Source organism: Abramis brama, assembly GCF_963993115.1.
Source record: "Abramis brama genome assembly, chromosome: 3".
In the NCBI taxonomy this organism is placed as follows: domain Eukaryota; kingdom Metazoa; phylum Chordata; class Actinopteri; order Cypriniformes; family Leuciscidae; genus Abramis; species Abramis brama.
The window spans coordinates 32,288,167-32,304,438 of record NC_139965.1 but is presented as its reverse complement, the minus strand read 5'-3'; the positions used below and the strand labels follow the sequence as shown (position 1 = coordinate 32,304,438).

Here is a 16,272-nt window from a genome sequence, read left to right as displayed (position 1 = left end):
ACCTATTTACAATCACAGTAACCTAGACAACGAGCTACAACCCAATTATCATCAAAACAAGCTTTTATAATATAGGCTAAATGGATCTCTATGAGCAGGTGGCTGAGAGGCAAGTTCAAAGGGACCGTCTGCAAAGTTCAATATAACCCAAAAACGACTACAGCATCAACTCATAGTCAAAAATAGTCATTGACTTCAATGTTACAAACTGTTGTGCCACCCAATTCAGTTTACATATCAATGGTGACCCACTGGTCATACTACACTGCTTTTGCACATTTTATATTATGAAAAATATTCAATAACTTCACTGTAACACACCAAATTTAGTTCACACATCACCGCTCTAATGTTGGTTATAGGCCTACAACACTTAGTTTGGGAAGTAATTGCACATAAAAAATAAGTAGGCCTATTCTTTACACAAATTATATTGGTACTGTACGCAGCTTTTGCATTATATTTGCTTACTGAATTTGATGGCATCACTGTATAACAGTGTGAAGTTATTTATAATATATTTTCTAAAAAGGGTGAAGTTATTGATTTTATTTCATAATAAATAATTATCGAAATTATGCATTTTTTAAAATCAAACTATGTAGTATAACCAGCAGGAGAGCAGTGATGTGTGAACTGAATTTGGTGACAGTACAGTGTGATCACAGTGAAGCTATTGAATATGTTCAATAATATAAAATGTGCAGAAGGTTTTGGGGATTTGCACTTTACAGACGGCCCCTTATTTGGACGTCTCTCATTCGTCTGGTTAGAGACAAATTAATATTATAAAGCTCGTTTTGATGATAATTGGGTTGTAGCTCGTTTTCTAGGTTACTGTGATTGTAAATAGGTGTCGTTTGTGCTTTAACAACGTTTAGCTCAAGAATAGGGACGTTCGAATAGCCTGTGAATATTGCCAGCTTCACTGAACTCCTTGAGTTAAGCACGACCGCATCTTTATATTTGAGTCCAAGTTCAAACACTATGAGAAGCTCCATTAACGTACGGAGCTCTGAAACACTGCCAGCGGGACATTAAACAGGAAGTGTCTGTCCGAGCTCAAAACAGGTTTTGCGTGGGAACGCAAATATCTTTGCTAGGGAACGCAAAAGTTTTGCGTGGGAACGCAAATAATTTTGCGAGGGAACGCAAAGTTTCCAAAATTTTTTCCACCACCACGTCCCTTTAGGGGCTCCATAGGATACAGACAAGAGCCATTCTCCATCTCGTATACGTGCTCCCTGCCAAGTTTGGATCAACAAGCTGAAGATTCCAGCACAAGCTTTTTGGCACATTCTTTGTCTACATTCTTCTACAATCCATTCTGTTTACTAATAAGGGTCTAGTTATCGTTATCAGAGTGGAAAACAAAAAACAAAAAAGTCCAGAAAGGACTAAAGAAACATTAGTTTATGATATGTTCTCAACAATCTCAATGTTTGAGATATGAAGATGAATCATTTTCCCTCAAGAAGTCTTTTGATTCCCCATATTACAACACCATTAGGCTACCTGTCACATCACACTTACTGAGCAATCTCCTTCAGCTGTTTGAGTAACAGGAAGTGACGAAATTGCACAAGAATCATGTCGCTTTATAGAGGTCGGCGGATGGTTGGAGAACATTAGTGGCAGCCCAATTTCATTGATAAAGGTTCATATATTCGTCCGCTCATCTCTGTCTTTCATATAGGGAAGTTACTCCGATTACCTGAGACTATTTTATAAACGGACAGACCTCGGACCAAACAGAGGCTAATTACCGCAGGAATAGTATTCCAAATAAAGAAACTCGACCTCATCATTGCAACACACTGATCGGAGGTCCGAATAAAGCACCGGGATAAGGACACATAAGGTTTGTAAGTTTAACCCTGAGATATGTTGATGTTTTTTTCGGTTTGCTATGAAAACGAGATGAAAAACATGTATGTCAAAACCTAGTTTCGCGCCTATAATGCCCAAATGTTTAGGCAGGCAGCTCATAGGATATGAGACACGTCTTCGGGATCACTGGAGCGCCTTTTCATATACAAAAACAACTGAGATCAACAGCAGCAGAGTTTTTAATGAAAATGGTAGTCAGAAATAAATAAATGTTTAATACTAATAATTTTACAAAAGACACACGGTTTGACTCACTGTAACCAGCAGCCGCATAATTTCTCTTGCCATCTAAAAGTTTTGATCAGATTTCCGATATAATTCTAAACGATTTTACGTTAGTGTTGAATAGTAACCTTTAATGGTTTAAGTATAGTTTTGTTCTTACTGCTTTTATTTCGCCCAATAAATTGACTAACAATAACAACAGAATGGTAAGATGATCAGTGTTGCATGTAAATGTCAAATAGGTTATTTTATGTGTGTAAACTGGCGTACGTAACGTTAGGTGAAACGATTAGTCACCGGAATTTGGTAAAATGTTCTTGACTTTCCAGTAGCCTACATTCCATGTCTTCTCACACCTGTAAACATGCTGCATTAAAAGGTCATGTATGAACCTGAGACGTGCTTGAGATTATTTCCACGATTAGTTTGGATAGTGTTCAAAGAGTTAAACTCTTTAAGACACCACGTTGCTCTTCAAGTACTTTTATTCTTGTAGAACAACATTAGGACAGGGAAAAATCTAGAAAAGGAGTTGAAGACTGCTCATGCGTGTTTGGCAGAAAGTTTTTCTTTCGGTTTTCTTTTTTATAGAAAGTACCAGCGTTTCTCTTTCTCAGGCTTCCGTTTACATCTGCTATGGATGTGGAAGTGATACTAGCATTCTTATTACATTGAGGTAATTAATTACATGTTGATGATGTTAATTAAATACATTGTTGATTATTTTGTTAGCTGTAGTTTAAGTGTTGGTCTGCAATTTCAAACTGACATTTTCATATTTATTCATGGTATGGTTAATATTTTTGTCTCATTTTTATTTGAGATCAGAGTTGACAGCATAAGTCTTACATTTCAGTAGAATGGAGAGTAGGCTAGTCCAAGTGGTGTTTGTTAATGATCTGGCTTCACTTTCATTTTGAAGTGAATTGCATCACTTTAAATTGTTCAAATCTTTTCATCAGGGATGCAATGCATAAGGTTAGTAGCATAACAAGCCAGTTTGACAAAGTTTTGAAATGGCATAATCTGACAGCCTTCATCTTCAAGTGGACCGACCAAATTCCCCTTTAATTATCTGTGCTTTGTCAATGTATCCCAGTGTTTTGAGATTAATGCTATTAAAGGTACTCATCGGTGTAGTTTTAACTTTGAAGAGGTACCAGTGTTCATTTCACTTTGTCTATCTATAAGCCGTAACTCTATCCAACTTGATTTAAACGCAAGAACAGCCCCAGTTGGTTTTAAACTTTTTGTGTAAGGCTTCCGGTCATCCACTTCTAGTTATTTTAGTTGTAAAAAATACTTAATTAGGCTGTTTGTTTTGCGGCTGAGTCTGACAGACAATATTTAGTATATTATATCATCATTATTATCATAAACGCATTGGTTTAGTCCAGGGTTCACCAATCTCTGTCCTGGAGGGCCGCTGTCCCTGCAGAGTTTAGCTCCAACCAGCTCCAACACGCCTGTTTGAAAGTTTCTAGTATGCCTAGTGAGACCTTGATTAGCTGGTTCAGGTGTGTTTAATTGGGGTTGGAGCTAAACTCTGCAGGACAGCGGCCCTCCAGGACCGAGATTGGTGAACCCTGGTTTAGTCCATAATATAGTTAGTGTATTACAGATTTTAATGTTCTGCCAGAATGATCAAATGTAAGATTTTACAGGAAGTTCATATAGCCTCAGCCTCATTTGTTACAGTCCCTCTTTTGGACAACAAGTTACTCAAGTCTTTGGTTTATGCAGGAAGTTACTGTGAATAAGTGTGTCTTTGTACTGTACTGTAGATGAACCCAAATGAATGTCGCTGAACTTGTTCAAAGATAGAAATATAAACTTAATTTAGTTGTCTTTTCTAATTGTATCAGTCAGAAACTTGGTTCAGTTGGCTATAAACCTCAAACACTGGAAGCATCAAGCTGTCCTCTGGTTCAGTCTGTCACACACTCTTGCCAAGTAATGACTTCCATTGCCCTAGATAGCAATGGCTCATCTGTTAATCGCATTGACAAGTCAAATACTCTCTCTTTCCTAAATTCGCAAAGAAAGAAAAGGAAGAGAAAACAAATGGCCACATGGACAAAATGTCTTGTAATTATTATGGCAACATCTGGTCAACATATCCAGCTATTCGGTTTGTCGAACTGATCCTTCATTAACACTGTACATCGACACATCCCCATACTATCATACTGACTTATTTTAGGACTGTTCATGTTGTGTAACTCTTTGCCTTTCACGTGTAGAAGTCTAATTTAGCTTTTTAAATCACTAAACCAGTTTTCACTAATTAAAACGGACTAAGCTGTGGTCATTTGGTGCAAGTGTGGCTGGAGTTATTGCAGTCAAGTGATCTGCTTTGAGCTGAGCTGACAGCCTCCTCTTAGTGCCACTATGAGAAGCCAGAAAACAACCTCCAGAGAATTCCGCAGCCATTTCACATCTGTTCACACATTTGTGAGCTTGCCCTGACTGCTGTTTCTTGACAAGTAGCAAAGGAATGTGCAACAGATTTTGGAGGAAGATATGGCAGAGGAAAGATGAGGGTGAAGAAGAGGGGACTGCTGCTTAAAAGTATATGTCCATGAAAAGGCTGTCTCAAAAAGGTGAAAAAGATTGACTGTAGCATGAGTCAGGAATGTTGGCTGTTGTGCAGTAGGTGTGGTTTTAAAGAAATGCACTTAAAGATCCAAAAGTGGGTGAAGAGAAGACTTGAAATAGTGGGTGTGTGTATTTAGAGAATTTGCATCTGCAGAAAGTGGATAATCAGTCAAAGTTCACAAAGTTCTTAATATCTTTCACCCTTGTGTTGTTGTAATTTAGTAAATATTTTTTTCTAATTTTGATTGTGCTTTCAGCTAAAAACTCTCCGCTGCTTTAACACAGTTTGTCGTATTTAAATCCATTCCACAGAATTCCTCGGATTATGCCCTAACACCATCACAGAAAAACTATTAAGTTTTGTGAATTATTTTTTTAAATAATTATTTATTTTTTATTTTGTCTTAATGGTTGTGGCCATTAATGTTCAGTATTAATTAGTTTTTGTGTTTGTGTACCATTTTTATGAAGTACAATACACTAGTAGATCTTACTGACTAAGCATTGCCAAACATTGTTGTGAAATTTGAGGATCCTGGGGTGGCCTGTAGGTGATATAATCTTTCTCTCTATGGGACAAAAGTTTAAATGTGAACTTAAATGGAAACCAAGTTCCAAGGTTTAAATGTTGCCAATACAAAATGTGGCTGCATCAACCTGGGTAACCCTTATTTAGCCATTTTAGCTATACCAATTTTGAACTAATTTTAAGATTGTAATATTGTATTTAATTTCCTTAAAGGGAAATTAATGCAAACCCAAAATAAAGAAATCAAAAACTAGGTTATATTTGTTGTACATATTAATTAATATTAAAGGGATAGTTCACCTAAAAATAAAAATTATTTCATTAAATACTCGCCCTCATGTCGTTCCAAATTCGTAAGACTTTTGTTCATGATCGGGATATGAATAAAGATCTTTTTTATGAAAGCTGAGAGCTTTCTGTCCCTCATAGACAGCTACACAACTGACACTTTGATGCTTCAAAAAGTTCATAAAGAGATCGTAAAACTAATCCAAATCAATTGAGCGGTTTAGTCCAAATTTTCAGAAGAGACTCGATCGCATTATATGATGAAACAGATTTAATTAACTTTTATTCACATATAAACATTGATCAGTGAACATAAACAGAAGCTCAACTGAACCGGCTTGATGTGCGAGAACAAACCTCATTGGTTCTAGAGGAAGCTCAAACGTGCTACGAAACACAAGAATGAACTCGTGCCCGTTAGACAGTCATTGGTTTTTACACGTTCAGTGAACATTTTTGCCCCAATTTGCAGTCTGGAGGAGTCTTTGCTGGTGAAAATCAGAACCAGTCTGCAGATTTTGTCCAGTCTTGAGTTGACATATTTCACAGAATATTGTGTAGTGTATGATTTGGCACAGACTTGTTTTAGCTTCATAGTATGATTTCATCCAGTCGGAGGATGGATTGATGTTTGATTGATATTTTGAGCCTATTTTGGAACGCATATTGTTTTCATTTGTCGTGCACGTCGTCTTTCTGTGTGAGTCTGTGTTTGGAACGACTTCACAGTCTGTTAGAGCGTGATCCTCATTTGTTTGGTATATGATGGCCAGTTTTTCTGACCATTTACAAAGTCGGCAAGTGTGTGATGCCTAGTGTTTTAAAATCTGCTCAGTTGTTAAAAGTTGTGTAGTGTATCCCAGCCTTTACTTGGACAACACAGAGGAAAGCCAGTGCTGTGCCATCACCTCTGGGCCTGTCCTGAAGGACACTGCAGATATAAATAACCAATGAGATCCAGCTGGAAAGCTATTGGAACTGGGTATTAGGCCCCTGTTTGTTTGAAAGCAGTTGACATTTTGTTCTTCATTAGAAGTTTAGATTTGAGATGACTCAAAGCGGTTTGTAGGTTTTAGGAGTTATATGGGTTATATACAGTAAATGCCGTAAGAACATCTGTAAACTGCTATATGAAAATGATTTATTTATATAATATATGTACTATGTTCATATCTTATTAGGGTTAAACCAAGCTGGAGTATAGCCATGTAGATTAGAAGATAATGTGATTTCCCAAAGGAAACTAAAATCTTACACAGGAGCCAAGAGTGAATAACAAATAGTCATGAATCAGTCGGTTCCTTATAAATGCTTTTTATGTAAGAGGTGTAATGTAGAACCATGTTTTCACATGACATGTTGGTTTGTTTGAGGTTGTCCCTCACAGTAGCCACACACCCACATAGCTACCAAAACACACCCTCTGTTTGCTGGATGTCTTCTTCAACTAGATTTTTCTCCCTCTTTCCAGGGCTACTGCTGAAAATTTGTCATCCAGTGGAGTGAAAAAACAAAACCTCAGCCATGGGGGATTATTACGAGATCCTGGGTGTGACGAAAAATGCATCCCGTGACGATATAAAGAAAGCGTAAGTACTCTGTGTCCTGTCATGGCCATCTATTTTTGTACACGTAGTGCAGTAATGATAACAGTGACTGTGCAACACAGCAGGGGTTAGTTGATACCATCCATGTGAGACCTCTTTGCTGCTTGCGTTATTAATGTGTGTTTGTCTCAATCCATCGCTTCTAATGTTCTCTAAACAGTAAATAAAAATCAGCTCTTCGTGATAATAACACTGATGCAGTTTGGCAATAGAAAAAGGCAGACACAGACATGACTGCCAAAAGAAGAACGAGTTTGTGCTCTCTGTGACACCGGTGAGGTCGAGACAGACACTGTGGTTTATATAAAGAGGGGGGAGAGAGAAATATACTGACAAACTCGCTAACCTCATGCCACAGGTTTATAGTTCTTCAGAAACTGATCAAATGCAGATGTTATTGGGGGAAGACGGCTACCCATTAATTGCTGCAAAATTCATTTTTCAGCTGCACACCATCAGAAACCATTTATTATTTTTATTTATTTTCATCTTATTTTTTTCTATTAATAAAAAGACCATCTATACATATTATTGTGTTTTTATTTTATTTTATACATTTCAATGTCTTGATAAATGTGTTAATAATAATAATATTAATAATAATAATAATAATTATTATTATATCCATATTATTTTATTAATATTTGTTTTATTGTTTGTTATATTGTATATTTCTTTCTCTTCTCATTACTTGTTTTGTGCATAATGCTTTGGCTGTATTGTATGTATCTAAACAGTCATGCCAGTAAAGTACTTTAAAATTAAAATTAAAAATTGACACAGAGAAAGGGAATGGAGTATATGGATAGATGAGGAGCGTACACAGCATTCAGTATTCAGACACGTTGTGTCTTTGCTTATGCCCCGTGCCTTATTCATCTACTACCTTCCTAGAAAAGGGTGTTTAGTCCTTTGTTTTTCAGGTAAGCAAGCATCTATTGAATCCTGATTCTGTAGGTCTTTAGAAATTCCCCTCATAACCATCAGCAAATTCAAAGCACAGAGCTACAGAGGGCAAACACTATTAAAAGATGTGCAAAGGACAAATCCCCTGGTGTATGGAGTGTTTGGTTTAGACCATTGACCCTGCTGTGTCCTGCTGGTCGGGTGTGTATTGCTGACTCAGGCTTAGTGTGCAGAGATGCTGACCTGTTGTCACGCCTACCGAAGTTGTATTGTGCAGCATGACCTGTATTGAAAGTGGTTGTTAAGTGGTGCATGACTTTGTAATGCAGTGATGTGCTAGCATCATAAATGAGGACAGTGCAGTACTTTACAATGAACAATTTGTGTCCTTGAACTGTTATGTATAAATATTATGTCTTATAACTGTTATTTTAAACCCATAACAAATGTGTGTCATTTAAGACCATAATATACATGTGTGTGTAAAATTAATCATTGTGTGGCATCAATTAATCATTGTTAGATAACAAAGTCTGGTTTTAAATCAGCATCAAGAATTTTGGTGGCTGGTCACTATTTCTTTTACAACCTCCCATGATTTTTAATTGTCTTCACTAGTGCATTTTAAATGGTCTGTTAATAGTTCATAAAAGTTGCATGCATAATAATAATAAATTAATTAATTAGCAGCATCCAAAAATATTTAACTCCAACTACTTTGTATATGTTTATTTTTAGATTTTAATTGGCAAAGGACCTTAAACTGAATATGTCAGAGGTTTTATTTAATGACCCTCTTATTTGCTGTACTTCTAAATGTTAAGCAATGTTGTTGTAATTTTGGATATACTAAGAATGAAGCAGTTTTTTGTGTTGCCGTTGTTCACTCTTAACAAGACTTGTTTTAATGAGTGTGTGTGTGTTTTACAGGTACAAAAAACAAGCACTAAAGTGGCATCCAGACAAAAACCCAGAAATAAAAGAAGAGGCAGAGATCAAGTTTAAAGAGATCTCAGAAGCATATGAAGTCCTGTCAGATGGTATTGGCTATTTATATGTTTGGCTGCACTTTCTTTTAAGGTGTCCATGTTACAGTGCAATTCTACTTCTAACTCATTTAAGTACTGAGTAATTAGAATTAACTACATGCACTTACTATAGGGTTGGATTAGGGTTTGGTTTGCATGTAATTATGTATAATTGATTGTTATTACTACAGTAACTAGATGTAACGCGTAACAAGGACACTGTAAAGTAAAGTGTTACCTTTTTTTTTTTTAAATAGATTTTTTTTAAATATGATGCCCTGTTCATTTTTATTTGAGAATGAATGTTTTAATTTACTAACATAAATGGGTGACTTGAGACATTAATGAATTGTTGTAGAAAGAATGCCCATTAGACAGTCCCTAACGGCATAAAGCTTAAAGAGCTGTATCCAGAATGATAGTCTAATAAGGCAGTCAGTAGTTGAAATGTTTGATTCATGAGTGTTTTAAACATGTTGTATGGCCACATCCTCAGAATAGGAAGGAGTTTGGAGCAAAACCGGAGTCACAATGCCCTGGATTAAATCTTGACTGTACAAGCCAACATTTCTGAACTGTTTGAAAATGGCCAGTTTCATTTGTCCTTCCTTGAGTGGTTGTCCTTGCACATCTGCTTCTGACCTTTTTATTGAATATTATTAGTTGTGTCCTAGCTGAATGCAGGCGATTTATAGATGGATATGTCATCTTTCCTTTTTTAAGCCCTGTAAAAAAAGCTGTATTTAAACATGCATGGTATGGATTGTCTCACGAGTATTAGAATCAGCTAAAATAGGTTTCCGTAAGCTTGCAAATGGTAACGGTGTGCCTTTCTGAGGTAAAGGTAATATTTGGTGTGTGTATTTACATGGGTGTGTGAAGGCTGCATATGTTGCATTATTTATAGACTCAAGTTCCTTGTGAGGAGATTGCATTTGTTGTTCATGTAGGTATAAATGTTTGCCTAAGCATAGATCATTGCTTGTAGTAACAATCAACTTACATTATGTTATAAACCATAGTTTTGGCACAGAACGGCACCCTTTTACTGGCTCTGATGTTGTGAAGGTGTGGTGGGAGGAGTGTGTAATTATTATAAACCCTATTAATCTGTCTGTTTTGTGTAAAACTAAAAGCAGCATTTTTCTTTCATACAGAAAACAAACGGAGACAGTATGATAGATATGGTAAAGAAGGCCTGTCTAATAGAGGTAAGTGAAGTTATTCCTTTGTTGTCGATTCACATTTTTACCTGTTTTTGGTTTTCCTGTAATTATTTCTTGTTGGGAAAGGTGGCCATTATGACGAGGATTTCATGGGCGGATTCACATTCCGTAATCCAGATGATGTCTTCAGGGAATTCTTTGGAGGCCGAGATCCATTTGCAGATTTTGCAGGTTTCTTTGGTAGGTGCATGCTTAATAATTTATATTGATTTAATGAAGTGAAAAATAAAGGTGGAATAGAAAAAGAGTACATAAAATAATTTGGTAACAATTTCTATGAAGCCCATGCTTATAATGAATTATAGTTTAATGAATTATATTTATAATTTAGTATTATTATTCTATAAATATATTTAGACTCATTAAGACCAATACTGCATTATAAGAACGGTTATAGTTACATTTATAAGTCATGCATTTGGTTTTTCAATGCGCATGCTCATAATCCATTATACACTGATTTAGAAATGTTAATTAGCCAGTCGTATAGTTCCATGAATGTATTTATAAAGATGCAACCTACATTGCTATAATGTTATTATATTATAGTTACAATTACTTTTAGTAATTCAGATTTATTTCTGTCAAAAAAGTGAATATATTGTTATTAATAGCGGTGTTGTTTTCTTATAAATACTTATTGTGAGGAATAATACAGTTACTAACCTCTATAAATGCATCATTGATGGCTTTAAGTAAAGTGAAAACATAGGATGCAATTTTCCTAAAGAATGTTCCTAAACAATAATTCCTGTAATAAACTAATTAAAAACAACAACAACAACACAGAAATCATTAATACAAACAGATTTTTTTTTTTAAATCTTTTTTAATGTAACATACAAGCATTCATATGTTACATACAACCATTCATATGGCTGAGGAGATACCCAGGTGAAAAAGACGTACTATTAAATATATAAAAAATGTACTTGAGTATGTTTTTAGTACAATACAAATATACTTTAATGCATTTTTAATACATTTAACAGTACGTCTTTTTCACCTGGGTATAGATTTTAAGTAATCAAAATGACCATTCATGGAACCATTTGACTGGTTAATTAATACTTATAAATCAGTGTATAATGGATTATGAGCATGTGCATTGAAAAAGCAAATGCATGACTTATAAGTAATTATAAAAAATAATATAAATGTAACTATAACTATAACTGTTCTTATAATGCAGTCTTTACAAATATATTTATTGAAGAGTAATACTCATAAATAAGTATAAATGGGGCTATAATTCATAAGCATGGACTTCATAGAAAGTGTTACCAATAATTTTTCTCTATTTCAGTCTTCAATGGCAAAAACACATTTAACCTGCATATTTCCAGAATAAATAGGTTATTGTCAGTGAAAAATGAGAACAAAATTCCCAAAGAGAGGAAAAGAAGGTCATTTAATCTCTCACAGTGTCTCTGTGAAAGTAATAACATGGTTTGAGTTATAATTAGGTAATTAGGTTTTGCATGAACTTATCGGAGCTTTGGTTCATTAGTCAATTAGCTTTCTGTTAATCTACCATAATTGTATTGCTCACTAAAAATATTCACAAAAATTAGCTCTTAACATGGGTGTATTATGGGAACAATTTTATTCACTTTATTAAAAGTTTTTTTTAAACCTTTTATACATAAAATATATTTTTACTTTGATGTCATTTCACACAAGTATGCTGTTTCATTCTTTGTTTAGTTTTTTGCTATAAAACAACACAAAGAATCTCAATTTTGACTCTTTTCTTTTTTTGTCTATACAACAGTTAATCACAGACTGTCAAGCTTAGAAAAGGACATAAAAGCACCATGCAAGCACGACTAGTGTGCTACATTCCAAGTCTTTTGAGGATTATCCAAGAATAATGGCATAATACATCATATAAATAGCTTGAGTCCGTAGTCACTATGATTTGATATGTTGTTGAATAACTTCTTAAAAAGCATAAATGCTGATATAGGTATTGATGAAATAGTAAAAAATTGTGATTGTTGGGCTGATCATAGATAACACACTTCAGTTATCCATTAAATACTGAAGTGCTATCCCATGCCCACTGACTCTACTGCTGGGAACAAATGGCTCAACCGTGCAGGGCTCGACATTAAGCCTTTTCATGTGCTTGTCCTTCGGACAAGTAAATCTGTCATTCACTTGTTCGAGTAAAAAAGTTGCTTGTCCGGAATTTGTTTTGTGTGTGTGTGTTGTAAATATAATTTATTCTGAAGCAATATTCTCATCAGTGTTCAATCAGCTTTGATATACTTAAATCTGCATATTGTAATATCTGCACTAAAGAACCCCCCCCCCCCCCCCCCCCAATCTTATTAAATGTATGCTTCATCTTTCATTTTAAATTCTTAAATTTGATCAGTAAATTCAATTATTCTAAATAATAAGTAGGTAGGGCTGATCAAATTAAATGAAAAATTACAATTGCATTAAATAATGTTATGAGATTGTTTTAAATATACAAATAAGAAACGTTGAAAGAATAATACTTTTAAACATAACACTAAACCACCAGTAGGAGGTGGCAGGCGACCGTCTTAATGCGCGAGTCATTGATTTGTTCATTCAAACGATTCGTTCAAATGACTGATTCATTCAAGAATGAGACAATGTTTATGAATGGGTCATTTAATCTTTGACTCAACCGATTCGTTCAAAACGTTCATTAAAAAATCATTCAGTAATGATAACACGTTTGAGTGTTGCCGTGAGATTCGTTATGGTTCTGCAGTGATCTTTGTTTGGAACTATTTTTTCGCTGCTGAAACAGATTGCATCTAAAATTTTGCGTCAATATTTAAGTGGCTTAATTTTAACTGTTTATTAAACTGTTGTATGAAATCAATGTCACATTTTCAATCGTGATGGTATTCAGGAAAACAGCTTGTGAGGTCAATTGTATCATACAGTTCTACTCGTCAACTGTATCATATGTTAAACATATAAAAACTCCACATTTCGATTTAAAAAAATAAAAAAAATAATTTATCGACAGTATGTTGTTAACTGAGTTTCTTGTGCTTCGCTCATTTGTTTCCATTTCTCCTCGAGGCTGTGCGAGCCTCAACAGCGCAACCATGTTACTGTCAGTAGGCCTAATACATTTATTATCCACTATCGATCACAACTTACAATAAATGTAATAAAATCAGAATAATTCTCTCGTTTTAGTGATTTCCTAGTTATTTTCTTATAAACGTTCTAATAAGGCTACTTTAAAATTATATTTTACTTGTCCCTTCAAAAAATTCACTTGTTCCGGACAAGCGTTAATGTCGAGCCCTGCTCAACGGCATATGTGTAAAACATACAGGCACTCTAAATATGGCGAGGGTGCTCAGACCAGTAGGACGAGAAGAGACTGTGCATCATCCACTAGGAATGTTCTCAGAAATAGCTTCTGAATAAAAGAGCAGCAAGAGAAAGGGAATGCTTATAGCTCTAGGCCGCTACAGAGAGTGGGAACGAGTTGTGTTCAACAACATTAATGTGTTTGCATGTGTGTTCATCTGTGAGCAAAATGTCAAACTATTTAGGATTATTTCTATACAGCAGTCAAATAGATGTGGGTATACATGTGAATGTTTCAGGAACACCATCCTTTATGATAGGTCAATGGTGTTTACTTGTGTTTATGTAGCCATGACAAAGTTGGGGGTGGGTTAGAATAACTGTGTGTGCTGTGCATGTGTTGGAGAAGATATCAGGCATGGTTCTGCCTGCCAAATCAAACTGCTTGAAGGAGCTGGGAAAAGTTCATGTGAAGGTGCTGAGTGCCTGAAAATGGAGAAACTTTGATTTGGGCATGTTTCAGCTGGCATACTGTATCTCTACATTGCAACACTCACAAAATTATGAGAAAGAATAAAGATAGACCTCTGTAGACACCAACGACCTAGTATTCCGATGAACAGGTCAGAAAAAAAAAAGTGCAACTTATTCAAAGCTGGAAACCGAAAATGTGTGTGTTCGAGCTCTGCATGAAAGGATCATGAGACATCACTGATGTGCCCTTGAGAATTGTACGTAGCACTTCAGTATTTAACGGATAACTCCAGGTTGCTTCAGGGAGATTCTCCCTGTTATAAGTCACCTGGGATAGAATCATTTACTTGAACATTTACTACTTGTTTGACAGTTACCGTATATTCACAACTTTCCTTAAACAAACTGACTAATTTTAAATTCATAGCGTACCGTACATTTATGAGCTCTTTCAAGTGGCTTATCTCTGACAAGTCAAAATGCTTATTGTTGTCATGCCACAGTTGTGAAGAAAACTGTGTTACGAGAGAAATTTATTTTAAAGCAATCCATGACATGAAAAACAGGTTCCCTTTAAATGCAGTTTCCTCACTCGGAGTGGCAAAAGGCCACTGTTGTTGTGGTGGTGGTGGTGGTGGGTGGGGGGAAATAAATATATCATTTCAGTTTACATCTTGATTATTGTTAGGGGCCAAGCACCGAAGGTGCGGAGGCACCTATTGTATCTGTTCCCGTTCTTATTCCGTTTCTGACTGAGAATCTTTGGCAGCCCATAGAACCGCTTGCAGGAAAGTTGTAATGGTTTTACATTCTGATAGAGGACAGTCCCAACATTAAATACACCAATTTTGGTGTTTCTAACTCATTCCCTCTAGCGCCACCACCTGTTCAAAGTTTCACTCATATTTATGCTAATAACTTTTGAACCGTAAGGCCTATCATCATATTTCTCATGACGATTCGATTGCATCCTATGACGTCATTTTCCGTCAAAAAAAAAGTCCACCATTTTGAATTGTTCAAAAAAGCTACTTTTTCGAACTCGTCCTAGACGGTTTGTCCAATTTGCACGAAAATTCAACCGGATCATCTCCAGACCATGCGACAAAAAGTTATGGAATTCATGTTGATTCGTCAAACCGTTGTCGAATACCGTGCCAATTAATTTTTTGTAGCACTTGCGAAAACAGACGCAAGGCTGTATCTCTGCAACGCTTTATCTTATTCAGACCAAACTTGGTACATGTCATCACAAGCATGACTTGAGGCTACATGCTGCGTTTCGGCGCAGCGCCACCTACTGGTCCAGAGATACGAAAAATGGCTATTTTTGCTTCTGAAAGGTTTGTCCAAAAATCAAAAAAGTGGTCTCATTAGATTCAGGGCGAGTCAAATGATATCCAAATTTCCCAGATCAGCTATTTTGACTGTCGGCCATTTTGAATTATGTGCTAAAATGCTGTATTTTCTGAACACATGAACGGATTGTCACGAAACTCTGTATGGGTCATCACCACGATGCCCTGAAGGAGCCTGAGAAGTTTCGAAACAGTGCCACCTAGTGGTGATTTCCCCCCCCCCCCCCCCCCCCCCCCCCCCAATGCTTATAACTTTGGGTGTGGTCGACTTATTCTCACGAGAGTCATGTCCTTAGACTCCTGAATCCTTGCCGAGTCCAACGATACCAAACATGCTAGGTTTCGCCATTTTTTTTTCATTGTAAAACCATATCAATGAAGGTAAAAAAAAACAGTAGAAACAGATAGTAAGGGGTAGTCAAATCCAATCAAAGTCAGGTGTCAGTCATTTTTTACGTGTTTTTTCATATAAATGTCTATAACTCCGAAGCGAATTGAGATAGTTTCACCAAAATTGACACACAGATGTATGGGCTCACTCTGAGGACACATAAAAAAAATGGTGGGATTGAGCCTCTTGGTGGCGCTATAATAGAACAAAACATGAAATTCCCATTGACTTCAATACAGTATTGTGATATAAAATGCTATACTTTATGAACGCATTAGCGTATCGTTACGAAACTCGGTATGAATCATTGGCACCATGCCTTGAAGGTACTCAAAGTTTCAGGGCAGTGCAACCTTGTGGTAAAAAAGTTATAACAAAATTTCCAAAAATGCTAATAACTTTTGAATAAATCTGCCTTTTGTAATGACACTGGTCTTAAT

The 16,272-nt window shown here is 35.9% G+C and overlaps 1 protein-coding gene across 1 annotated transcript in view; it reads left to right on the top strand.

The window, feature by feature from the left end:
* Positions 1–1,564: 1,564 nt before the first annotated feature.
* Positions 1,565–16,272, top strand: part of dnajb6b (DnaJ heat shock protein family (Hsp40) member B6b) — a 29,828-nt gene continuing 15,120 nt past the window's right edge. Inside the window, exons 1-5 of the mRNA XM_084107906.1 lie at positions 1,565–1,861; positions 7,002–7,119; positions 8,974–9,083; positions 10,229–10,282; positions 10,364–10,477. Of these exons, the coding sequence (XP_083964032.1) occupies positions 7,055–7,119; positions 8,974–9,083; positions 10,229–10,282; positions 10,364–10,477 (343 nt within the window). The 5' untranslated portion in view covers positions 1,565–1,861; positions 7,002–7,054. The remainder of the gene's footprint in view (positions 1,862–7,001; positions 7,120–8,973; positions 9,084–10,228; positions 10,283–10,363; positions 10,478–16,272) is intronic.